A 25,889-nucleotide genomic window follows, 5' to 3' on the forward strand; every position below is an offset into this window, starting at 1 on the left:
TTGAACAAAACAAGGTCCTCATCTTATTTTACAAAAACATGAGTATTAAGGATAATAAAGTTCTATTTCATTTAAATTTCAGTATTTAGTTTCCTTATTTTTTTAAGTTATGTTCCTCTCTTATTTTTCCCAATTAAGTCATTAAACATGAATGAGAGTTTAATGTCTTAATTTGTTAACTGGGCTGGGAGCCACTGTAAATCACACACACACACACACACACACACACACACACACACGCGCACACACACACACACACACACACACACACACACACACACACACACACATGCAAATCTGAGTAACAAGTCAAGCAGTGGGTGTTTTTGAGCTTTGATCCATGTGATGCATGTCCTGATGTCTGCTTTTCTGTCTATGTATTTATGCATTAGTTTCTGTTGATGAAGGGGGAAGAGAAAAAAAAAGCTGGACTGACGATTCTGAAAAAAATTTAGAAGCCCATCATCCCTTGGAGGAATGCATAACGCCCACCAGCTTTCATCTCTAAGTTTAAACTAAAGTCATCTTCTGTTTGAAATCAAAAAGTTGAAGTTGTTTGTCTTATATATGAAAATAACTTAATGCAAAACCTGAAAATATCTGAGTGACTATAGCATACAAATTTGTCTCAAAATCTTTAAAATTGAAAGAATTATAGTCCTTTATTGTGTTTGCTAAGGTTGACTTGCAGTGGCAGCCATCCACATCATCCATTAGTTTCATTGTAATCGCCCCAGTGGATGAAATATTTTAGTAACACACACACACACACACATACAGAGAGACAGAGAGAGAGAGAGAGAGAGAGAGAGAGAGAGAGAGAGAGAGAGAGAGAGAGAGAGAGAGAGAGAGAGAAATATTATCCATTTAAAAGTGAAAAGCTAGGTGAAATAACAAAACCAAATTCCATCAGTCACCATTAAAACTTCACCTTAGCAAAAGAACTTCATGTGAACAGATTGTTTAAAGTGACAATGTGTATTTTCCCTGGTGGTGGGGGCAGTAGATACCTAAATCATTGCAAGCAAACAGTATTTTAGTGTTTGAGTAAGTCCTTACTAACAGATGGCCATAGCGTCAAGAGTGCCTGGAATCGAAACCTCCAGTAAAATGAAAAGCACATCAGACTCCCTTTCATCACTGACAACAAGTGAAGAGGTAAATGTGAAAAACAACGTTTATGAATGGCAAAAGGTTTGTAACCATTTGGTCCTTATGGGCTCCCATACAAGAAAACATGCCAATGTAGTGATCTGTAGTTTGTATATTTATACACTGTAATTAGATCTTAATAACGCTACCCCGTTTAGTATGGCGTCGCCCAGAGACTTAGACCAGCTCCCATGTATTAGACCCAGTTTTTATGGTCATATGTTACAAAGCCACCACATGAACAAATCCTGCACAGCAAAACGAAATATTCCTAAATATCATCATCAAGGTGAAGGGTCGGGTGTCCTCTTGCACCAGTGCGTTGAGCCTACCAGGTAAATATGCAGGTAAAGAATCACTTGAGACTTTTTGTACTCTACATTTTATTTATTTATTTGTACTCTGTACGGAAGAGGATTAGAGCCACTGACAAGAAAAAAAGAAAATAAAGATCATTCTTATTTTTTTCTCAGAATTATGAGTTTTTTCTCCAAATTCTGACTTTTAATCTCTAAATTCTGACAGGGGATTCTGGGAAAAAAGTCAGAACTGTCTTTCTTTTCTTCTCAGTGGCCCTGATCCTCTTCCGTACCTCTGACTTTACAGAGGGAACTGACCTTTGTTTAGTACAAATTTTCTTTTCGTGAGGAACATTTAACATCCAACCTTTTCACATTATCTATCTAGAAGAAGAAGAAAATATCTTTTCTATTGCGCCTCTCAAGATAAAATTCAAGAGGCGCTTCACAAAAACAAAAAAAAGTGAAATATAAAAAGAATTTAGAAAATTATTAAAATATATGTTAAATGAGCAAAAAACAATTGTGATTAAAATATGTAAAGAAAGAGAGAGTGAATAGGTAAGACCGAAATCAGTGGATCCTGAGGAAGGTGGAATAGGTAGGGAGAGCAGAACAAGGAGAGGGTGATGAAGGGCAGACCAAAGCCAGCTTGAACAGGTGATTTTTCAGCTGCTTTTTAAAGGAGACCACTGAGTCCACTGATCTCAGGCTCAGGGGGGAGAGAGTTCCAGAGTCTGGGAGCCACAGCAGCAAATGATCTGTCACCTTTGGTCTTTAATACGGTGGCCCTGAAGTGCAAATAACACCAACAAATCACTAAACACAACTACAAATTGAGAAGCACACAAACAAATGAGAATCACACAAACAAATAAGGATCCAATCCAATCCAATCCAATCCAATCCAATTTTATTTATAAAGCGCATTCACAAGGCATTACAACCAAACAAGGTGCTGTACACTAATCACACAAACAAATTAAGAATAACATGAAAAAAATTAGAAAAACACAAAAATGTCAAGAATAACACATACAAATGAAGAAAAACACATACAAATGAAGAAAAACACACAAATTAAGAGCACATACAACTTAAGAAAAACACATACAAATATAGAAAAACACAAACAAATTAAGAAAAATACAAACAAATGAAGAAAAATACAAACAAATTAAGAATAACACATACAAATGAAGAAAAACACAAACAAATTAAAACACATACAAGTTAAGAAAAACACATACAAATTAAGAAAAACACAAACAAATTAGGAAAACCACACACAAAAATGAGAAACACAAACAAATTAAGACAAACACAAACAAATTATCCCATGGGCTCACCACTCGTGGGAAGGGGCAAAAGGGTTAGGTGCAGTGTGTGACGGGTGGTAGTCGAGGGTGGGGACCTTGGCAGTCTGATCCTCAGCTACAGAAGCTGGCTTTTGGCACAAGGAATGTCACCTCTCTGGTGGGGTAGGAGCCTGAGTTGGTGTGTGAGGTTGGGAGGTTCCGACTAGACATAGTCGGACTCACGCATGGCTCTGGCTCTGGAACCAGTTTCCTTGAGAGGGGTTGGACTTTCTACCACTCTGGAGTTGCTCCCACTGAGAGGTGCTGAGCAGGTATACTAGTTGCCCCCCATCTTGGTGCCTGTACATTGGGGTTTACCCCAGTGAATGAGTGGGTAGCCTCCCTCCGCCTACATGTGGGGGGACGGGTTCTGACTGTGGTCTGTGCTTATGCACCAAACTACAGTTCGGGCTACCCACCCTTTTTGGAGACCTTGGAGGGGGTGCTGGAAAGTGCTCCTTCCAGTGACTCCCTCGTTCTGCTGGGGGACTTTAACGCTCAAGTGGGCAATGACAGCGAGACCTGGAGAGGTGTGGTTGGGAGGAACGCCCCCGATCTGAATTTTAGTGTTGTTTTGTTATTGGACTTCGGTGCCAGTCATGGATTGTCCATAATGAACACCATGTTCTGACATAAAGGTGTCCATATGTGCTCTTGGCACCAGGATACCTTAGGCCGCAGCTCGATGATCGAATTTGTTGTTGTTTCATCTGACCTGTGGCCGCATGTCTTGGACACTCGGGTGAAGAGAGGGGCGGAGCTGTCAACTGACCACTACCTGGTGGTGAGTTGGCTCAGATGGTGGGGGGGGATGCCGGTCAAACGCGAGGGTCTGCTGGGAACATCTGGCAGAGTCTTCTGTCAGAAGGAGCTTCAATTCCCACCTCCGACAGAACTTCCAAAATGTTCCGGGGGAGGCGGGGGACTTTGAGTTTGAATGGACCCTTTTCCCTACCTCCATTGTTGAGGAGGCCGACCGGAGCTGTGGTCGCAGGATCGTCTGTGCCTGTCGTGGTGGCAACCCCCGAACCCGCTGGTGTACACCGGCGGTTAGGGATGCTGTCAAGCTGAAGAAAGAGTCCTATCAGGTCTTTTTGGCCTGTGGGACCCCAGATGCAGCTGACGGGTACCGGCAGTCCAAGCGGAACATGGCTCGGGTGGTTGCCAAGGCAAAAACCCGGGCATTGGAGGAGTTCGGTGAGACCATGGAGCAAGACTTCTGTACTTCTTCGAGGAGATTCTGGTCCACCATCAGGCGCCTCGGGGGGGGGGGGGGGGGGGGGGGGACGCAGTGCGCTACCAACACTATCTATAGTGGGGACGGTGTGCTGCTGACCTCAACTCAGGACGTTGTGGATCGGTGGGCAGAATACTTCGAAGACCTCCTCAATGCCACCGACACGCCTTCCAGTGAGGAAGCGGAGTCTGGGGACTTTGGGTTCGCCTCTCAAATCTCTGGTGCTGAGGTCACTAAGGTGGTTAAAAAACTCCACTGTGGCAAGGCTCCAGGGGTGGATGAGATCCGACCGGAGTTCCTTAAGGCTCTAGATGTTGTGGGGCTGTGTTGGCTGACGCGGCTCTGCAATACGGCGTGGACATCGGGGGCAGTCCCACTGGACTGGCAGACCGGGGTGGTGGTCCCCTTATTTAAAAAGGGGGGCCGCAGGGTGTGTTCCAACTATGGAACTATGGATCACACTCCTGAGCCTTCCCGGTAAGGTCTATTCAGGGGTTCTGGAGAGGAGGGTCCGTCGGATTGTTGAATCTCAGATTCAGGAGGAGCAATGTGGTTTTTGTCCTGGCCGTGGAACACTGGACCAGCTCTATACCCTTAGGGCAGTGGTTCCCAAACTTATTTAGCCGCGCAACCCCCTTCTATGTCCCGACCATGTTGACGCACCCCCCAGCCCCAAATCAGGGCATGGCTATATCTATCTATCTATCTATCTATCTATCTATCTATCTATCTATCTATCTATCTATCTATATATATATATATATATATATATATATATATATATATATATATATATATATATATATATATATATATATATATATATACTGGGTCAGTGTTATAGGGTGCTCTCAGAGTATGTTTGACATCCTCCAAGTCCCCATCCTCAACACCTGCTCCTTCCTCTTCCTCTACCTGTTCCCCCAGCTCACTCCCTTTCCGCTCGTGTACCTTCAAGGTCCAGGACTTCACTACACTACAAATGAACTTCAAAAGTGTGTTACATCCCCCTGGGTTTCTGGCTCGGTACAGGATATAGGCGTTAAACATGCACATTTGGAACAGATAGGCAACAAACTTCTTGGACCAGTTCAGCGACCTGCGGATGAAGGGGTAGTAGGAAATGTTTTGGTCCAACTTATCCACTCCATTCATGTGAGACTTGTATGCAACAACACACTCTGGCTTGAACTGAGCAACCTTGTCTTTGTGCCCCTTCTGCCACACATCAACTTTCTGCATCCCATCTTGGAGGCAGGTTGTCACCATCTTCACTAATCGTTTGTCCTGCCATGCTACTACCATGACTTTGTCATTGTGCCGCACAACTTTATCCCCAATCCCTAGATCGGTTTTTACCAAATCCCTGATGACCTGAGGCTCCCCCCTATTCTTTCTCAGTGTTCCACAGACATTGGTCTGTGCTTCCAGTAAGCGCTCACACAATGCTACAGAATTGTAGAAGTTATCCATATACAGTGTATAGCCATGACCTGAAAGGCGATCAAGAAGAGAAAACATGGTGTCTGGCAAACTACTACCTTCCCCAAAATAAGGCCTCATATTGAAACAATAACCTGTGGCAGAGTCACACAATATGTAGGACTTGATTCCATATTTCACAGGCTTTTGTGGGTTGTACACCCTGAAAGATAAGCGCCCTCGCCACAGCATCATACCCTCATCAATGCAAATGTTTTTGTCTGGCTGATACATCTGCTTGAATTTTTCCACAATGTAATCTAACACTGAGCGGACTTTGTACATTTTGTCATTCACATCCAGATTTGCATTGTCATTGTAATGCAGAAACTTCCATATAATCTGAAACCTGTTCCTTGACATGGTTGTGCTGAAATAAGGTGTGGCATCCAACTCATCCACACTCCAGTACATTTCAGTGCTTGGTTTTTTGACATAGCCGGTCAGGAAAGTTAGTCCAAAGAAAGTTTTCAGTTCTGAGACTGACACTGGCTTCCAAGCATTACCTCTGCTATGTTGTGGTAGGTCAGAGTGTGCTTGAAAATACTGACTTGCATACAGATTGGTTTGATGCGCAACATGATCAAGCAGCTCATCAGTCAGGAAGAGCTCCAGGAACTTAGCTGGCACATCACAGTCTATGTCTGCAGCAACATCTTTGGGTCCAGCGGTTGCAGTAAAGAGCATCTTGTTGAGTTGCCAGCCGGCCTCATCCCAGTCCAAATCCTGCCCTCGACTCCTGCTTGATGCACAACCTGTAATCATAATCACACACACACACACACACACACACACACACACACACACACACACACACACACACACACACACACACACACAATTTATTTATTTGTTTGTTTTTATATTTATTTATTTGTTTGTTTGCCTCTCCAACCTCTTTTCTTTGCAGTACTAGTTGTGGCAGGGGGAGCTTTTCTGGGTGCACGATCTGTAAATTGAAAATATCTTCAAATAATAATCAAAAATCAAACCATTTCCATTATAAATCTGTAAAGAAAGAAGCTGGAAACAAGTGTTGGGGAGACTGTGACATTCATGAAAGTAGGGGAGACGGGAAAGCGGGGAGAAAAGAATGACGCGATCACAACAAACAAATAACACAGCCGTTAGCTGTTAGCTAGCTGTTACGTTACCTTCTTCATTTTTTCTTTTATCGTCTGGTGAAGAATCTCTGCTGCTCCCGGTTGGTCCAGACGGCAACCATTCATCTGAAGAATCTGGGTCAGGTTCGCTAAAATGATCCGAGTCGGAACTGTCTGCTGAAATCGCTGTCTGTAGCTCAGATGAAACATGTTGCGGCGTATGCCTTTCGTCTCCGCTTGGCCCGGGTTGGTTGTCATCTTTTCTTTCGATAGGAACACGATGCAAAGTTTTGCTACCGCGAAACAGACTTTGTTGAAGTGTGAGCTGCATAAGATTGTCCGCTTTGCGTCTCACCTTAGGCATAGTGGCTTCCCAAAACCAGCTCCTATTTCATGGATCGGCTTCTTCCTGATCACGTGACACGTTACTGACGCACACACAGATGAAGATCATTTTTAGATGATTGGTGTTTACTGTCAGGGTGTGTGAGCTTGTTCCCTACCACCTCCCATTAAAAAACGTAATTGACAACTAAAATCGTCATTGGCAGTGAACGGTTGTATTTAAAATGACGACTTTAGTCGTCAATGGCAGTGAATGAGTTAAAAGCAGGGCTTGTGTTGACTGGACAGTTCCCGTATTTGGCGGTTTATTTTGACGGAGAAAGAATAGAAAGAATTACCCCGACACATGCAGACGAACTGACACTATTCGTTTCGCAAATCGCAGATGTAGCTAAATCACTCAAGAAAAGATTTCCTTCTGAACATCTGAGCTGGACACCGCTCAGCGCAGCTCACTGTCAGAGCGTACATAAGGTACACAGTGAGCTGAAGATGTACAGAGGGGCTTGGAGCACATTGCAGAACCAGAGCGCATGCGGGAAGATTCCATCCACTGAAGCAAGAGTTTTCCAAACCCTGTCTCTCAGAGAGACTTGTCACTTAGAAAATGTTCCCTGATGATGAAACTTTGGCTGAATTGTGCTTGTTCCTGTCTGAGGAGAGTCTCAGAATCTCACATCGTCTTCAGCTCAGAAAGCGCTTATGATTACGCACAAGCGTGACGCGTCAACCCGGTCACACAGTAGACTGGGTTGGACCTCTTCAGGTTTACGCAGACAATCTTTACATTTAGAATTAGCTTACAGATGTAAAATTTATGCAGTAAAATATAAAGCATTTTATTTAAATATCCATTCATTATTTTACAAGCACAGAGAGCCGCATCAGATTGGTGGAAGAGCCACGAGCGGCTCCAGAGCCGCGGATTGCCGACCCCTGAGCTAGGGCATGTGCGGAGGACACACACACACACACAAGCAAAATATACTTGTTTTCATTTACATTTATTGGGCCCACTTACATTTTCTTAGGCCCACCCACAAATGAGTTTCTGGCTACGCTAATGGTGACTTTTGACAGACTTCTCTGAGCTCCGCAGCTATTATACTTTTCACCTTGCGCACCCCCTAGCGGCAGCTCGCGCACCACACTTTGGGAATCCCTGGCTTAGGGGGATCCTGGAGGAATTTTCTTCTTCCGGCTCTCAGAGAGTACAGACGCTTTTTCTTCAGCTCCCTTATCTGCTTTCCCAAGGCTCTCTGTCCTGTCTGCCTACAGAGCATTGCTCTGCATTTCTCCTGAAATCACTACTTCTTTTTTGGAAAATGGACTTAATTAACTGGTCATTCAACGCGATTGATAAGATTTTTTCTACGATGAGAACGGAGAAGGGGGCTCCCACCTGTCCTCAAGGGACATTCGCAGCGGGATATGCACTCGATTCTTGGGAGGTCTGGTGAATTGTGTGCCTCTCTCAGTTGTCCATCGAGGATGTGGAAGATTTGTGGATATTCGGCCTGATGATCACTGGATTTCTTCTGATTGGAGTGGGAGGATATCTGGTTTTCTGGAAATTTGGGAAGACGGGAGCGATTGGAGTGCGACCCGTACCCACGGAATGTGCCGGCCATGCGGTGACCTCACAGACTGGGACGTTACTCGAGGTGAACCGTAAGCTGGACAATGTCCTCGCGGCGTTGCCTGTGTTAGTGCGCAAGATGGATGTCATCTCGGAGAGGGTCGCCGGATGGTGTGGGGATGTTTAGAACGCATAATTGGCTTCACTGGTGGACATGAATGATCACTTAATAGACTCCAAGGCAGAGAGAAAAAAATTATCTCTGTCTGCCCTAAACAAAGTCTTGTTTATCCTTATCTGACGCCAAGGCAGCCTCCACAGCTGCCATCAATACACCCCCACGAAAGGAGGAATGCTGACAGATGCTGTGACCCGCCCCCGCCCCCCCCCCCCCCCCCCCCCCGCGTTCAGATTGTGACTTCTTCTTCGAGGCCATCAACCTGCAAGAAACTCAATGTGCTCTCTGGCCCTCATCTCTCCCTCCCACCTGTTTGACTGCAGCTGTGAGCGCCGTACACTGGCAGCTCCCGTTGGAGGACCCCCACCCCCACCCCACCCCTGCCTCCCTATCGGAGTCTGATGTTTTGTAACTGTGATGTGCGTGCTTCAATGTTGAGGAGTTTTTTGTATAGTAGAGCTACTCCCTGCTGGGACTAACTCTGCTATGCCTTTTTTTTTTTACCTTACCCCAATTATCCTCATGTAACACCCTTTTCATCTAATGAAATGAGCGCCGTTCTGGCTGCTCTCGTGGACTGCCTGTACCTGTTTTTGTCAACATGTGTGTGTGTGTTTAACCTTGGTCAGGTTGTGTATGCGGAGTCAAGTTCCTATGCTCTGGGTCGCTGGAGAGCTGGCAATAAAGCTTATTCTGATTCTGAGCCTTCCTGGTAAGGTCTATTCAGGGGTTCTGGAGAGGAGAGTCCATTGGATTGTTGAACCTCAGATTCAGGAGGAGCAATGTGGTTTTTGTCCTGGCCGTGGAACAGTGGACCAGCTCTATACCCTTAGGGGGATCCTGGAGGGTGCATGGGAATTTGCCCAACCAGTCTACAAGTGCTTTGTGTATTTGGAGAAGGTGTTTGACCGCGTCCCTCGGGGGTCCTGTGGGGGTACTCCAGGAGTATGGGGTACCAGGCCCTCTGATACGGGCTGTTAGGTCCCTGTATGACCGGTGTCAGAGCTTGGTCCGCATTGCCGGCAGTAAGTCAGGCTCGTTCCCAGTGAGAGTTGGACTCCGCCAAGGCTGCCCTTTGTCACCGATTCTGTTCATAACCTTTATGGAAAGGATTTCTAGGCATAGCCAAGGTGTGGAAGGCATCCGTTTTGGTGGCCTGAGGATCAGGTCTCTGCTTTTTGCAGATGATGTGGTGCTGTTAGCTTCATCAGAACGTGATCTTCAGCTTTCGCTGTAGCGGTTCACAACCAAGTGTGAAGCAGCTGGGATGAGAATCAGCTCCTCTAAATCTAAGACCATGGTCTTGATTCGGAAAAGGGTAGAATGCCTTCTCCGGGTCAGGGATGAGGTCCTGCCCCAAGTGGAGGAGTTTAAGTATCTCTGGGTCTTGTTCACGAGTGAGGGAAAACTGGAGCGTGAGATCGATAGGCCGATTGGTGTTGCATCTGCAGTGATGTGGTCGTGGTACCAGTCTGTCGTGGTGAAGAGAGAGCTTAGTCAGAAGGCGAAGCTCTCGGTTTACCGGTCGATCTACATTCCTACCCTCACCCATGGTCATGAGCTTTGGGTAGTGACTGATAGAACGAGATTGCGGACACAAGCGGCCGACATGAGTTTTCTCCGAAGAGTGGCTGGGATCTCCCTTAGAGATAGGGTGAGAAGCTCGGTCATACGGGAGGGGCTCGGAGTAGACCCGCTGTTCCTCCACATTGAGAGGAGCCAGTTGAGGTGGCTCGACATCTGGTCAGGATGCCTCATGGATGCCGCCCTGGTGAGGTTTTCAGGGCACGTCCAACCGGGAGGAGAGCTAAAAGTAGACCCAGGACACGGTGGAGGGACAATGTCTCTCACCTGGCGAGGGAATGCCTTGGGATTCCTCCGGAGGAGCTGGCCCAAGTGGCTGGGGAGACGGAAGTCTGGCCTCTCACCTTAGGCTCCTGCCCCCGTGACCTGACTCCGGATAAGCGGATGAAAATGGATGGATGGATGGACAAAGAAATTAAGAAAAACACAAAGAAATTAAGAAACTGGAAAGGGTAGGTACAAGTCAGCAACAGGAAACATCAATGATTTGCTAACTGCACTGTTTATCTTGTGACCCGGAAGTTACTCTATTTGTAGCGCATTTTCCAAACATGAACATTAGCGGTGACCACATAACTGCCACAAATCAAGAACAAAAAAAATAAAACATTTGGGACTGAAGCTCCGTCAACACCGGCTGACGACGCAGCTGCATTTCGGAAAAAAGCATGTCATTTTGGCGGTGCGCGCAGCCGCAGCTCACGGTTCTGGGAGAAAGAAGCGGCAGTGGCAGCTCCAGAATTTTTTTTTCTGCAGGTGCTATGAAGGAGCTAATCTTTTTATTGAGGGTGCTATGAAGGAAGTGGTCATGCGTACCTATTGTTCTCTAAAACACCTTCAACACTAGCAGATACACATGCGTGCACAAAACCTCAACAACACCTGAAACAATCATTAATATACATCATAAACATATGAACAATCACTGACTTTTCTATGAAATCATAAACGCATACAGCCACACAGAAAACCATCTATAGTGAGACAAGGTTAGCTAACGTTAGTGTAAGTATTTCCAGCGGCAAAACCCTCTGCTGTGGCGGTTAAGGATTGACTCTCCTCATCCAGATCCATAGATTTTTGTGGGTCTGAGATCACTTCCAAAGATTCATTCGTTTCTGACTGAACCTGTGGAAATTTGGGCAACAAAAACCGATCCATTTTACTACTAGCTCTACCTTTCACTCGTTTGCAGGTGGAAAAAGAGGTCAAAGGTTAGCATCAATTTCCTGTTTTGGTTTAAGTTTTTACTATCTATATGATAATTCACGGATTATTTTTGTTTTGTATGTTAAATATTATCACATCCACACGTCATCGTCTTCCTCCGCTTATCCGGGCCCGGGTCGCAGAGGCAGCATCCCAACTCCAGATCGTCCTCTCCCCGGCCTTCTCCACCAGCTCCTCCGGCAGGACCCCAAGGCGTTCCCGGAACAGATTGGAGATGTAACCTCTCCAACGTGTCCTGGCTCGACCCGGGGGCCTCCTGCCGGCAGGACATACCCGAAACACCTCCCCGGGGAGGCGTCCAGGAGGCATCCTGACCAGATGCCCAAACCACCTCAACTGGCTCCTTTCGATCCAAAGGAGCAGCAGTTCTACTCCGAGTCCCTCCCGAATGTCCGAGCTCCTCACCGTATCTCTAAGGCTGAGCCCGGCCACCCTACGGAGGAAACTCAATTCGGCCGCTTGTATCCGCAATCTCATTCTTTCGGTCATTACCCAAAGCTCATGACCATAGGTGAGGATTGGGAAGTAGATCGACCGGTAAATCGAGAGCCTGGCTTTCTAGCTCAGCTCCCTCTTCACCACGACAGATCGGCTCAGCGTCTCATCACTGCAGATGCTGAACCAATCCGCCTGTCCCGATCCCTCCTACCCTCACTCGTGAACAAGACCCCGAGATACTTAAACTCCTCCACTTGAGGTAGGACCTCTCCCCCGACCCGGAGTTGGTAAGCCACCCTTTTCCGGTCGAGAACCATGGTCTCAGATTTGGAGGTGCTGATCCTCATCCCAGCCGCTTCAAACTCGGCCGTGAACTTACCCAGCAAGAGCTGAAGGTCAGAGCTGGATGAAGCTAGGAGGACCACATCATCCGCAAAAAGCAGACGAGATTCTCCTGCCACCAAATTCGACACACTCCACACCACGGCTGCACCTAGAAATTATGTCCGATAAGGTAATGAACAGAACCGGTGACAAAGGGCAGCCCTGGCGGAGTCGAACCCTCACTGGGAACAGGTCCGATTTACTACCGGCTATGCGGACAAAACTCCCGCTCCTCTGGTAAAGGGACTGAATGGCCCTTAACAGAAAGCCACCCACCCCATACTACTGGAGCGTCCCCCACAGGGTGCCCCTGGAGACACGGACATAACCCTTCTCCAAATCCACAAAACACATGTGGATTGGTTGGGCAAACCCATACCCCCTCCATCACCCTTGCAAGGGTATAGAGCTGGTCCACAGTTCCATGGCCAGGACGAAAACCACATTGCTCCTCCTCAATCTGAGATTCAACTATCGATCGGACCCTCCTCTCCAGTACCTTGGAGTAGACCTTTCCAGGGAGGCTGAGGAGTGTGATCCCCCTATAGTTGGAACACACCCTCAGGTCACCCTTCTTAAAGATGGGGACCACCACCCCGGTCTGCCACTCCACAGGAACTGCCCCCGATCACCACACAATGTTGCAGAGACGTGTCAACCATGGCAGCCCTACAACATCCATAGCCTTGAGATACCAGGACGAACCTCATCTGCCCCCGGGGCTCCACCGCTGTGTAGTTTTTTGACTACCTCAACAGCTTCTGATCAGGCGGGCCGTTCCTCCCAATCACACCCCTCCAGGTCAAGCTGTCATTGCCCACGTGAGCATTGAAGTCCCCCAGCAGGACAATGGAGTCCCCTGATGGAGCACTATCTAGCACTCGTCCCAGGGACTCCAAAAAGGGTGGGCACTCTGAACTGATATTTGGCCCATAAGCACAAACAACAGTCAGGACCCGTTCCCTGACCCAAAGGCGCAGGGAAGCTACCCTCTCGTCCCCCGGGATAAACCCCAACACACAGGCAGAGAGTCTTTGGGCTAACAAAAAGCCAACCCCAGCCCTCCGCCTCTCACCCGGAGCAACTCCAGCAAAGGAGAGTGTCCAACCCCTCTCAAGGACTTGGGTTCCAGAGCCAATGCTATGTGTCGAGGTGAGTCCGACTATATCTAGCCGGTACCGCTCAACCTCTGCCACAAGCTCCTGCTCCTTCCCCGCCAACGAGGTGGCGTTCCATGTCCCAAAAACCAGTTTTCTTGTCCGGGGATCGGACCGCCAAGGCTCCCGGCTTGGTCTGCCACCCGATCCACATTGCACCGGACCCTTCATGTTCCTCCTGCGGGTGGTGGGTCCACAGTTGGATGAGCCCATGTATCCGGTTCGGGCTGGGCCCGGCCGGGCCCCATGGGCGAAAGCCCGGCCACCAGACGCTCGCTCACGGGCCCCAACCCCAGGCCTGCCTCCAGGGTGGGACCCCGGTAACCCTCCGGGCCAGGTGCTCCGACTCTTTGAATTTACTTCCATGAAAGATCCTGTGAACCGTTCTTTGTCTCACCCTTCATCCACACGTTAAATCAACTCATTCACTGCCAGCCATTTCCTGATCACTAGCGGCCTTAGCTGCCAGCGTTTCTCACCGTTTTTACTGTGTTTTTAAGAGTCACAGAACGTTGCACGCTAGCATGATGTCGATGCCAAAACAACCAAAACAAAGAGGAGACTCACCTCTTACATCAGGAAGAAGCCGCGTGTTTCGAGCATTATGCGTTCTTTCATAATCAGTTGTCGAATTGTGATCGGCAGACGCTTTTCCGGTTCACGCCTCACTTTTTTTTTACAGGAACGGCCCAAAACGATCTCCAAACACATGGATGTGTTGCTTTCTGATCATGTGATCTGTGACGTATGCGGATGAAGATCGGCTTCAGGGCTTAGATGTTTGTTCTCTCAGTGCGGGGGCTCGTTCCGATGCTCAAACAGTAAAAAAATACAAATGACGACTTTAGTCGTCAATGGCAGTGAATGAGTTAAAATAAAATTGTAAAAAATAAAATAAAATCTAATATTTACTTGGGGGTGCTATGGGGGTGCAATGACTAATCCAGGGGTAGCTATAGCACCCCCGTGGCGCCGCCACTGAGAAGCGGTCATGCCCGTCCCATCAACAGCAGGTGGAGCTCACCGCTCTGCCCATCTCCCAACCAGAGTGCAAAAAAGCACAATGGCTTGGATTATTCAGATGAGATTCTGTGTTTGAAATAATGCCATTCAAATTATTACTTAAGTGTTGTGTGTGTGCATGTTGTTCAGTAGCTAATGCTATAATTAATATCATCTGTTTTTTTTGTTGTTGTTGTTTTTCATAAACCCTACACACTGTGCGTGATGCGTGTTTGGGGAGTGCAGGTGCTGGCTTAGCGTGAGATATTGGAGGTTTGGTGTGAGAGCGTGTGAAGAGGGTCAAATGCATGTGTCTCACGTTCAGTGCGTGAGAGTTGGCAGCCCTGTATAATGCAGCTTTAAATCTCATTCCTAAGCAGTTTTAGTCTAGGTCACACCTTCCTGCATCTAATCAAAAAAATTTTCTCCCCGCTTCTCTAATTATTGCTACATTATATTATTATTTTATCATGATTATATTCTTATTTTATTATATTTGATTACCTCTTGTTTTTCTTTCTTTCACACCAAGTACTGCATAAATTTCCTATAGTTTTCACATATGAGGATCAAACCCTTCTGATTCTGAAGTATAACTCAGGCTTAAGACACATCTTATTAAACATATATCCAGCATTTCTCTTGGATTCATGTTTCTACCTTAAATTATTAATTTCACAACCCAAATGTGAACACTTTGTCTCATTAAATTTGTAGTCCGACTTTGTGCTGAGGAACCGTGCGCATTATAAGCCACGATAACATAAGGTCTAAATATGTCTTCTGTTGTTTTTTTGTTTGTTTGTTTGTTTGTTTGTTTTAAATTCCTTAAACTCTTTAAACCTCAGCAACTACAGGAAGAAGCCAAATATCTGCTATGACTGTTTTGTCCTTTTTGCTTGAGATTCTGTATCTTGTAGAGTCTGGCGAAGCATGCAGACAATCACCGAGGCAAACAATCATGGAAAACTAAAACATGTCATGTTTTATTTGGATCCTCTGAGTGGTAATGTAGCAGTTCACTAGTACAAAGGGGCGATGAGGGTTGAGAGGTCTTATACCATTATTATTTTTCTTTTCTTTTTTTTTATTTTTTTTTTTGCTTAAAGACAGTTTTTGTCTGAAATTAGATCATAATGACTTATTAAAGTCAAAAGGAACACATGAAATAATTATGACTAACGATTCTGTCAGCTGAATGGAAGATGTGAAAACATAGATTTGCATTTGTGGGTCACAATATTTTAATGTTCTGCATTAAAACGGAACTAGAAGCTTGCTGAATTATTGCACAACTGTGGACGTAAGTACATATTTTTATCACACACCTCTTTGCAAAAACAAGTTAGGATGACAAAATCAAAGTGTGTGGAAAAAAGGTCTTCTAATTAGTGATCACTGTCAGTGTAAATGCAGCCATCAGAGCTGCTCCACATTTGCTTTATGAAAATATCTTGTTAGCGCTTTATTTATGAATAGATGCAGAAAGATTAGCTAAAAATTTGCCAGTGTATGCTAACTCATAGGCGTCATTTTAACCGGGGACGCCGGGGACATGTCCCCGGCAAAATTTGTGATGGGCAGCTGTGTCCCCCCCACTTTCAAAAAAGCCTGCTGATGAGGATTTTTGTTTTACCAGCTCAGGTCTCATGGGGGGATTCAACACCCACACTTTTCCAGCTGTTTGCTAACCTCCACACCAGTCTGGTTTCTTTAGGTCGCACTCACTCTGTTTGCCTCATCTCCTTCTTCCCCTCCCGCTTCTGACAGCCGATGTCAGGTTTCCAGGAGAGCAGGAGAGGGAGGGACGGAAGAGCTCAACTGAATTCATAATTTTACATCTTGACATTAGCTGTACAAAGTCTGAGTTTGATAAAGTGAAGAACAACCATTTTCAGAGGTTTATAACTGGCGCGGCGCCAGGTTTTCATTTTTGGGTGGGCCACGGTAATTTTGGAAGGACCTTAATAAGCAGTGACTTAAGTGAAGCAGGCAGGTTGCGCCAGAAAATTTCGTTTAAAAAGACGTCATAAATGTGTTCCCCAGCCAATTTTATTTATAAAATATGAAGTAAAAACTCCCAATTTAATTTTCATTCATTTGTCATTAACATGTAGTCTACACCCGTGCGTTAAGTGGACCATCTTCCAGTAAAAGCAAAGCTTCCAGCCCACCTCTCCAAATGCGTAAAATGTGCATCACAGCCGCTAGTTAGGCGCGCCGCGCTCACCATCAGCTACGTCATCCCAGACAAGAGCAGAGCAAATAGAGAAAGAATAGAGGATAATTGTGTCTGGATGTGGATGGAGATTACATTTTACAGCAGCCTGATCATCATTTAAATACGTAAACCATCACCTGTCCTCTAGTCCACGCTATCAGCATTATTTTAATTTGTGTGTGTGTGTGTGTGTGTGTGTGTGTGTGTGTGTGTGTGTGTGTGTGTGTGTGTGTGTGTGTGTGTGTGTGTGTGTGTGTGTGTGTGTTTTCCACTTCAAACACTGGTCTAACCAACCAGACCAGCATGTCCAGTAACATATTAATGTTACAATTAAACAGTTTCACTTCATGTAGGCTAGGAACGTTTCACCTACCGTGGCCCGACCGCTTCTGCTCCACATAAACTTTGTGCGTGATCAAATGTCTCTACAGGTGCTTTCTGAGCTGAAGAGGCTATTCTGCCTCAGACTGGATGTGTCATGCGTCTCCATATTAGAGACGGGAACAAGCGCTATTCAGTCAAAGTTTCATAATTTCATGAAAAGAACATTTTTCCAGGTGACACATCCCTCAGAGAGACCGGGTTTCCAGACCGATTGAGTGGGAGGAAATCTTATCGCATGCACCGTGGTTCTGCACTGCGCTGCGAATCCCTCTACAGATCTTCAGCCCACTGTCCACCGTGGGCGCTCCGAGCCGCGCTGAACACAGTGTCCAGTATAAAGCTCTGATGTTCTGATGGGAATCAAGTGACCTCTGCGATGTGCGTACTAAAATGTCAGCTCATCCATGCGCATCAGTGTGCGTCGGGGTAATTCTTTCAAAACAACCAACATCCTTGAGTTTATCCGTCAAAATAAACAGTCAAATGTAAATATATTGAAAATATATATCTCTCATATAAGCTCTTTCATATATTATTATAAGCTCTTTTATATGATTAAATATGTATCTCTCACTTTTGCCCCTTATATATTATCATAAATACATTATTATATGCCTTTTCATGGAATCTTGTTATAATATCAAAGACCTCTCTGTGCCTTTTCTGCTCAAGCTGAACAGCTGCATAAGGGAGTGAAAGCGTTCCTTCCTTCAGTTCCTCAATACAAGAACAACTGTCTTTGTTAGCAAAGGATGTTGCAGGATGTGTCCTGATCATCTCAAGGTTGCATGTCCTTGGGATGAATTGGTCTTTCATTAACAAGGCTATTAGCTGACGTGCGTCTGCAGGTGCAGATGGCAGAATTACGTGTGTGTATGGCAAACTACGTATGTAACATTCCTGTAATCTTCAATAAAAATCAGCCGTTTTCAGCAGAACGGCGAGAGTCTGTCCGAAGCATCTGGCAAGAGCAGGTCGCGGGACTTGCTGCAGAGACTCTCCCCCTCATGAGCGGCGAAACAGTGAATGGACTTCTGATCATTTGTCTCCTCGTTCTGTCAACTTAAAAGGTGTTTAACTCCATCTACTCCGTACCCGTGCTTGGTCTAACGGAAGAGAGACCAACAATATGTAACCTGCCATTTAACTGTTTTGCCTTCTTGTGAAGATTCTTGCAAAGAGAAACAATTAAACCTGATTAACCCCAGAGCCACGCGCACTGCGCTGTACTCCGTGACTGTTAATGAGGGGGAAACGATTTAATCTGATCCTTTTCTTTTCAACATGGTTTAATGTAAAGTTTCATTTAGTACAAACTTTAGTTACACCAATCTAACGAGAAAGAGCCTGGATTTGTATTCTAAACAGTTTAAACATGTTTAAAACGGAGACATGCATGACGCGTCTAAAATTCGCACCTGCTCCGCTATTACGGAAATTAAACTAACAAGATGAATAACATGAACTTATTTTAGGCACAGACAATATCCCCCACACTTTTGAAAAGCTTGCAACGCGCCTGGTCGCTCGTGTACGTCAAAGTTATCTTTCATAAGACGATAATCAATAAAACGATTTATATAAAGTGGATCCAGAAGTTGTAGCCCGTCTCTGCTTACAATATTTTGATATTTTTCACCCTGTTGGTGGTTTTACTGAGCAGGTGCCCCTTTTGTCATACGTTTCTTTTTAAAATGCTGCGAGCACAAGCGTGACGCGTCAACCCGGTCTCACAGTAGACTGGGTCGGAACTGTTCAGGTTTACGCAGACAATCTTTACATTTAGAATTAGCATACAGATGTAAAATTTATGCAGTAAAATATAAAGCATTTTATTTAAATATCCATTCATTATTTTACAAGCACAGAGAGCCGCATCAGATGGATGGAAGAGCCGCACGCGGCTCCAGAGCCGCGGGGTGCCAACCCCTGTGCTAGCCTACTTTATTGTCCCCAGCAATTTTTAAACCCCACTCCAGTGTATGGTTATTGTCCCCAGCAATTCTGAAAACAAACTGATGCCCTTGTGCTAACTTCATTATTTCAGGAGGCATTCTTTTTGTGCATGCATGTCCGTAAGTGTGAAAGAGCGTCAGAGTCCCTTTGAAGCAGTGCAGCACTATTTATGTCTGCATGCTTAAACATTTCTTGTGAAATTAGGGAGTCTGCACTCACTGAGAAGCCTTTATTTGATGAGAATCTTGTATTTGCCCACATGAATTCTTTTAAATTATACAAAAAGAGGCAGAATGTTAAATATTTACTTTTTGTGCTTTCACTTTGTTTTAAAGAAAAAAAAAACTTTTCCTCAATACATCAAAGTAGCAGCTGCAAATCTCAATATTTTGGTGTTTTTTAGATGTGTGTGTGTGTGTGTGTGTGTGTGTGTGTGTGTGTGTGTGTGTGTGTGTGTGTGTGTGTGTGTGTGTGTGTGTGTGTGTTTTCTTTATCTATCTCCAAGGCTGTGTTGGTGAGGAGACATAAAATAGTGTTTTGTGTTGAAGGGAATGAGGAGTGGGTCTGCATGGATAAGATGTAATGCAGAAGAAAAATGAAACTCACCAAAGGTTAAACAGGCCAAAGAAATGCCATCAAAATGCCACTTAAACATGATTTGGCCTTTTGGATTCTTTCATCACATCAAAGTTTGTGCCAGGCGCGCGCCGTGAACAGGAGTCAAAATTCAGCTCAGTCCTTTGAAAAGGTCGATCAAGATCTCCTTTGAAACAAAGATAAAAAATAACAATGCATTTCATGCATTTGAAATCTAGCAAATTTGCAAAGAAGCCCATGTTTGTCATTTGTTTAGTTTGTCATGAAAGTTGAAGTTGATGAAAAAATTGGTTTCAAAATAGTTCTAATGGTTTTTTGTTGTGAGTTTGGTGATTATGGATAAATAGCGTAAACTTTGGGTTGAGAAAGCGGGCTACTTGCAGCTAGGCAACTGACTGAGAGGCACTCAAATGGCTCTTTAATTAAAATGTTCATAGGATTATACTGCCCACTCAGTCACCAGCTGGATTCCTTCATTTTCTGCATTTAATTACATGACCTGCTAAAGGCCTCAATATGTTAAACACACAATACCTCATCCTACATATGTTTTTGTAAGGTGCTCAATCAGTTTTCATTTTTCATCACAGATTTTGTCAGAAGAAATTTTCTTATTTTCTTTTAGACCTGTACTTTTCAGGATCAGTCAAATTTCAATTGATGGTCCTGGTAAAACCTTAAATGTAAGTCATGTGTGCGACACAAAGCAGGTACTTGACATGTTCTCAAGTAAAGAGATGCTTTTTGTACATTCAGCTCAATAAAGAAATAGTTACCCAACAAACAACACCAAGTTCTCAGATATGCTCAAACAATCTGAGTTTCTTGTAATTCTTCATATTCTTAGATAAATTCCAGTGACTATGGCTGCATGAAGATGCAAGAGCACGGCTTTGATTGCTGATGCTGCAGGGCATTGTGGGAAGTCATGCTGTTCTTTCCTTTCTTACAAGATGGTGAATCATATGCTGTGTCTTAGGTAATGAGGGGAATATTTCCCAGTTTTTTTGCCAAGGATTGAAACACCTCATCATGGCCACACAAAGTTTTGGTTACATTTGCTCACATGTGATGTCTGTGTGATGCATTCATATATCCTAATTAGATTGTATGTATTTGGATAATTCTCGCGTTTTTAATCGCAATATTTTTTACTTCTCATTTTGATGATAGTTTTTATTTACTTTTGCTTTTGTGAAGCACCTTGTGATTGTTGTCTTGAGTGACGCTATATTAAAGATTGTTTCTTCTAGAAGAACACAAATCAATTCAAGTAGCATAAAAGAAAAGGTTTTAAGGGCACTACGGTGTGGAATCATCACTATCAATTCCTAAACAATGCACGTTTAGAGGAGCAGAAGGTCTGCACACAAACAACTTTAATAAAGGAGAACTGCATGAGAAGAAATAAATATGCATCGTTCAAAGTAGTTTGTGTTTGCAGACAAAGCTAAATGAATTTACTGATAGCTCAGTTTTTTGCTAAAGAGAAACCAAGAAGATGGTATATGCTGAATTAAAATTAGGCTTTTTCATTGTTTTAAAGTGGAGCAGCATTTTATATTTTATGAAATGATGCTTAATGTCACAACTCTTCAAAAAAATGTTATTTTGATATCTAAAATAATCGGCTTGTTTTTAAACTTAATTAGTGTGAAAGTGTAACCATTTAATGTCCACATCCAGAATAAGACACTACATGTTTTATTATAACACAAGTTAGCATTGTATTAATATTATTACTAGGGTACCGATAATGTAATATAGCAATGTTTATATTTTATATCAAACAACTGGGTTTAAAATACTTTTATTATTATAATGTTATTTTTTCCTTTATAATTAAAGCTGCTTTGGTGACTCTACGGAACAAGCTAGGTTTTGAACACAAACACGATCACTGAACACTCAGGTATCTTCCCTGAGATGCTTCTGCCGGAAACCCATGATGCCTGTGGAAACGAGAAAGCGTTAAAACACCAGTTGCTCCAAAGGTCTTTTGTTTTTTGTGACTTTAAATGGTGTTTTTCTTTTTGAGACTCTGGTAGTTTGTTAAAGTGGGAGCAGCTGGCTGTTTTTCCTTTTGTGATTATTGAGCGATTCAGAGGGACCAACGACCGGATGGTCCAACTATTGGTGGAGGTTTTTAGACAAATGCGAGAGAACCACTTCATTCATTTTTTTCATCTCCACAATATCTTTATAGTTATGTTAGAATGTTGTTAAGGGGAAGGAAAACAATTATTTAACTAACTTGTTTTCCAAATTTACCATTGTAGCTTTAAGTGCTTGCAGGTCAAAGAGGTTCATTTCTGATTTTATACATATTTAAAAAAAGTGTTTGTCTTTTTCAGATAGATGTATACAACTAAATAAAAATTGTAGATTAAATATTTGAGAATTTTCAGTTGTAATTGATTTCAGGAGATCACCTCAGTGTTTCATGACCCACAGTGAGGTTACGAACCCCATCAACCACTGTTGTAAGGCGAGTCTAAATATGAGGAGAAGGTAAAAACGATTCAAGAACTTTAAGGATCTACACAGAAAAAACCTTTGTTCACTAAGAGTGTACCTGTTGACCTTGAACATGAAAAATCTTGTATAGGGCTCCTTTGTGCAGACATGACATGTCTTGTGGAAACAAACATCCTCATAAACTCGTCAGCCTCAGTCTGAGAGGCCGCCTCTCTCCTCTTAGATCCAGCCTCTAAAGGCAAGTGTCAACACTTACTTTGGCATTTTGATGGACATATTAATAAACTTTGCTACAGCTGAAAATGTGTCCTGACCTCAACTCATGTCAGGGGCCCATTTTCTGCCAGAAAAAAAAAAAAAAAAAAAAGATCAGTCATATTTTATGAGCTATCAACTTGCTTCTGCACTTTGCCGTTACTAACTTCAGCTCATCAAATGTTCTTCATTTCAGAGAGCCTGCTAATTAGTTTATGCCTGGCAGTCGTCCCTGTAGCCGGTGGGCACCTTGGCTGTATCTCACCTTTATTTCCCTTCAGATTCTGGGCACAATAGTTGCTGAAAGTGAGGGATTTTGCCTCTCTGTTTCTAAGCCCGAGGCTGACAGACCCTGTTCACAACAAATAATAGAATCAATCTGCAGTGAGATGGGGCACACTGCAGTCGCTCAGCATGTTAGGAGGCATACGAGTCACTGTTTTAGTCAGTTTATTTTCCCCAAATGTAAAATTTACTGAGCAACTTATTCTTCATTGAAAATAAACAAAAAAATGTACAAATTCTAATACTTATCCATGTTTTGTGTCTAAAATAAAGCAAGCAGATACCCAGTGACCATATAACTCTAGTGTGCACCAGACTGGCGTTAATGTCGCCACCATTGATCACTCTACTCACATCGATATTTACCACTGAGACAAAAGAAAAAAAAATGCAACTTATGCTAGACTGAATTTGGTATAATTTAAAATAAGAGATATGTTTTTTGAAATATTTTTACATATTTGATTGTTTTACCAAAATTTGGGGAAGCAGTTGCAAAAACACTATCAAGGTGCGCTCCAAGCAGGATGGAGAGTTTCAGATTTGCTTGACTTTGTTAATTTGAACAACGAAGAACACTGAAAAATGGCAGAACATTCACTTTCATTAACCAAATCTCGTTTTATACACAGAGCAGTTTCGCACAAAGGTAATTAATTTCCTCAAGAGCAATTATTTTAGCGCTTTGAGATAATGACAAGACCTCCTTAAAGTTTCATCTCAAAAGATACTGTAGGTGGGTTACGGGGAGATGTGTCCCTAAAGGCCCATGTTGAAAACTTACTTTGCTTCTTGAGTGGAGATTAAATGATATTAGGCTTCAGCAGGAACAGTTACCAAAATTAAAATGTATCTAATGGGGTGCATTAATGAACAAAGCACACAGGGACAGCAGGCTCTTTAAAAATATACATTTGTATACTTATATACCAGATATTTATTTATTGTTATGTTTTTATTAGATAAGTTGTTGACAGTTCTCACCTATTGACTGTTCAAGACACTACCAGAGTAGAAATAGTTCTTTTTGCATAATAAAGCTGAAAATAAATTTGGGATTTTGGAAGTTACCTTGTTTTTTATCCATTAAGACCTGCAGCTCACTTTGAGGAAACATTTTTTTTCTTTCAGTAACTTTTACCCCTGCAGTGTTCGTCTTCATTTTGAGCAGTGTGATTAGACACTGATGAGCCATTTGCCCCAGCCTGAATCATTTCATGGGTGTGTCGTTCATGTTGCTAGCTTTGTAAATTGGATGCCAAGAAGGAGCAGTTGGAGGAATAAAAGGTACAGTTTGTACAGGTGCTGCACAACATTAATAAATTATTGTGTGTGAGTGCTTGAATTGAAAAATAACCTAAAGTTTTGTGGAAAACCATGAATAACATCATTCGATTCAAAATTGCCCTAATTGTTCAAAATGTCGGCACTTGTATTGCTCAACCTAAACATTATGTTTTAAAACATCATCAGATTTCATCATTTTATTCTCATCTCACATTATTTTATTAAAACTGATAATTATGGGCTTGTTTTAGACATTGTTCACTTTTTTAGCAACTCCATGGAGTATACATTATGTACCTGCCACCTGTAAAGGTCCTGTAATCTTAACACCTTTCAGTAAGGAGTTATTTCATGTGAGACAGAATATTTACTGTAGAAGTGTTTCTTTTTTGATCCTCATCTCCTTCCTATAAATAAACCGATCTCATCACGGTGGAAGATCTCCCAGGAGAAAGGCAATGTCCTTGTCTCAAATGTAGAGGGTGTTAAATTATAAAACCTTAAATTTACTGACAAGGACGTACAAAGTTCGACTATAACTTACATTCGCTTTTTTGTGACACTGAAGATAATGCCACAATGCTTCCTAATATGCATGGCCTGGTGAATGTGCACAAGTATGAAAGACAGTCCCAATTGGTCTTTATAGATCTGCATTTCTTAGAATTTACAATAAAGCTGTAACCACTGAAGTATTGCAGGACTGATGAATGTGGAAAAAGATTGCCTCTCTTTGAAAGAACTTTCATGCTAGAGGAAATGACCATTTGGACACAGATAAGGGACAGATTTAGACTAATGGACCACATAAACTTGTCTCCAACCTAAACCACTTCCATCAATTTGTGTGATGTACTTTCAGGCACCATTAATAATAATAATTCCCATTTTCTGGATTAATGCAGATTTCTTTTTCTTCCTTTTTTAATTTTTTTAAATTTTGTTGAAGTTGTCAGCCCATGTTGGTGTTCTGGTACCAACACTTCTCTAGATCAGATGAACAGTTTGCACAAAAAACAAAAACAAAGTAATAATGGTGGAACTCACCTAAATCTACACTATAATTCAGAGTGGCTGAGAATAAACGAGAACGCCTGCTTTCATGAGTGCCTGGTGAAAGATCAGTCAGTGAGACTTCTTTCTTCTTACTCTTTTCCATTTTTCTGTGTCTAAGCCTTGCCTTTTGGCATCAGCTCTCTCCTATAATTTACCCCATTATTTATTTAAAAGCCAACTCCATTCTTGTCACACTGTAATTCAGCAATTCTTAAACTATCATTGCCCTGCACACTGCAGGCTACAACAAATCACTTTCCACCATTTGTGATTTAGATACTTTTCCGTGCCTCTCAAACTGAAACTGACATTGCATTCCGGTTGTTCTTAGACCATTTTAAAAATGTAAGAAATATAGAAATTTTGTTCTCTTTCCTCCTTACTTCAGCCATATGTTTGTGTTTTTCTTCAATGTTTCTCGATAAGTATTGAACTGGCTTATCAAATTCAAGTTAGTGGTAGCACAGAAAGCTTGCATCGTTCCAATTTTTGTCACCATAAAATCTATTTTTACTCAGTTTTGACTTCCTGTCAAGTAATTCTGCAATGATTTGCATTTTATTATCAAACATGTTCAATAAACTAAAAAATTACAGTTGCATCCGTCAATTAAAACAAAAATTTACTTTTATTATTGATTTTTCTGAAAGCCAGCGTCCATCCTGGTTACTACCATAATTTCCGGACTATCGAGCGCACCTCAATATAAGCCGCACCAGCAAAAGAAAAAGGTTTTCTACACACACACACGCCACACTCAAATACAAGCCGCTGCACAGCAGCTACATGCAGGTCTCCGGCGCACAGCGCATGTATGGCCATGACATAAGATAATTAGACAG

At 43.2% G+C, this 25,889-nt stretch overlaps 3 protein-coding genes across 6 annotated transcripts in view; 1 reads left to right on the forward strand and 2 right to left on the reverse strand.

Annotated features, from left to right (window-relative positions):
- gpc6a (glypican 6a) overlaps nucleotides 1–25,889 on the forward strand; it is a 290,648-nt gene that overhangs the window by 118,380 nt on the left and 146,379 nt on the right. The gene's annotated exons all lie outside the window — the stretch shown is intronic.
- Nucleotides 1–25,889, reverse strand: part of LOC129153071 (craniofacial development protein 2) — a 113,878-nt gene that overhangs the window by 85,973 nt on the left and 2,016 nt on the right. For 2 of the 3 annotated variants that reach the window (XR_011521594.1, XM_070554825.1), the window contains exon 2: nucleotides 19,696–19,852. Coding sequence is in view for 1 of the 3 variants with exons in the window: in XM_054731831.2 (XP_054587806.2) it covers nucleotides 13,116–13,892 (777 nt within the window). In the remaining 2 variants the exon portion in view is untranslated. Of the gene's footprint in view, nucleotides 1–8,989; nucleotides 19,853–25,889 lie in introns of those variants that run through there. The other variant, XM_054731831.2, reaches the window with a different exon arrangement.
- On the reverse strand, nucleotides 3,628–8,930 carry LOC139071700 (piggyBac transposable element-derived protein 4-like). The gene is made up of 5 exons (XM_070554570.1): nucleotides 6,683–8,930; nucleotides 6,424–6,477; nucleotides 4,875–6,283; nucleotides 4,152–4,353; nucleotides 3,628–3,842 (listed from the first exon to the last, which is right to left on the reverse strand). Exons 1-5 carry the CDS (start codon nucleotides 6,993–6,995, stop codon nucleotides 3,628–3,630), a joined length of 2,193 nt encoding a protein of 730 aa, XP_070410671.1. The 5' UTR covers nucleotides 6,996–8,930.

Source organism: Nothobranchius furzeri, chromosome 9, assembly GCF_043380555.1.
Source record: "Nothobranchius furzeri strain GRZ-AD chromosome 9, NfurGRZ-RIMD1, whole genome shotgun sequence".
NCBI lineage: Eukaryota > Metazoa > Chordata > Actinopteri > Cyprinodontiformes > Nothobranchiidae > Nothobranchius > Nothobranchius furzeri.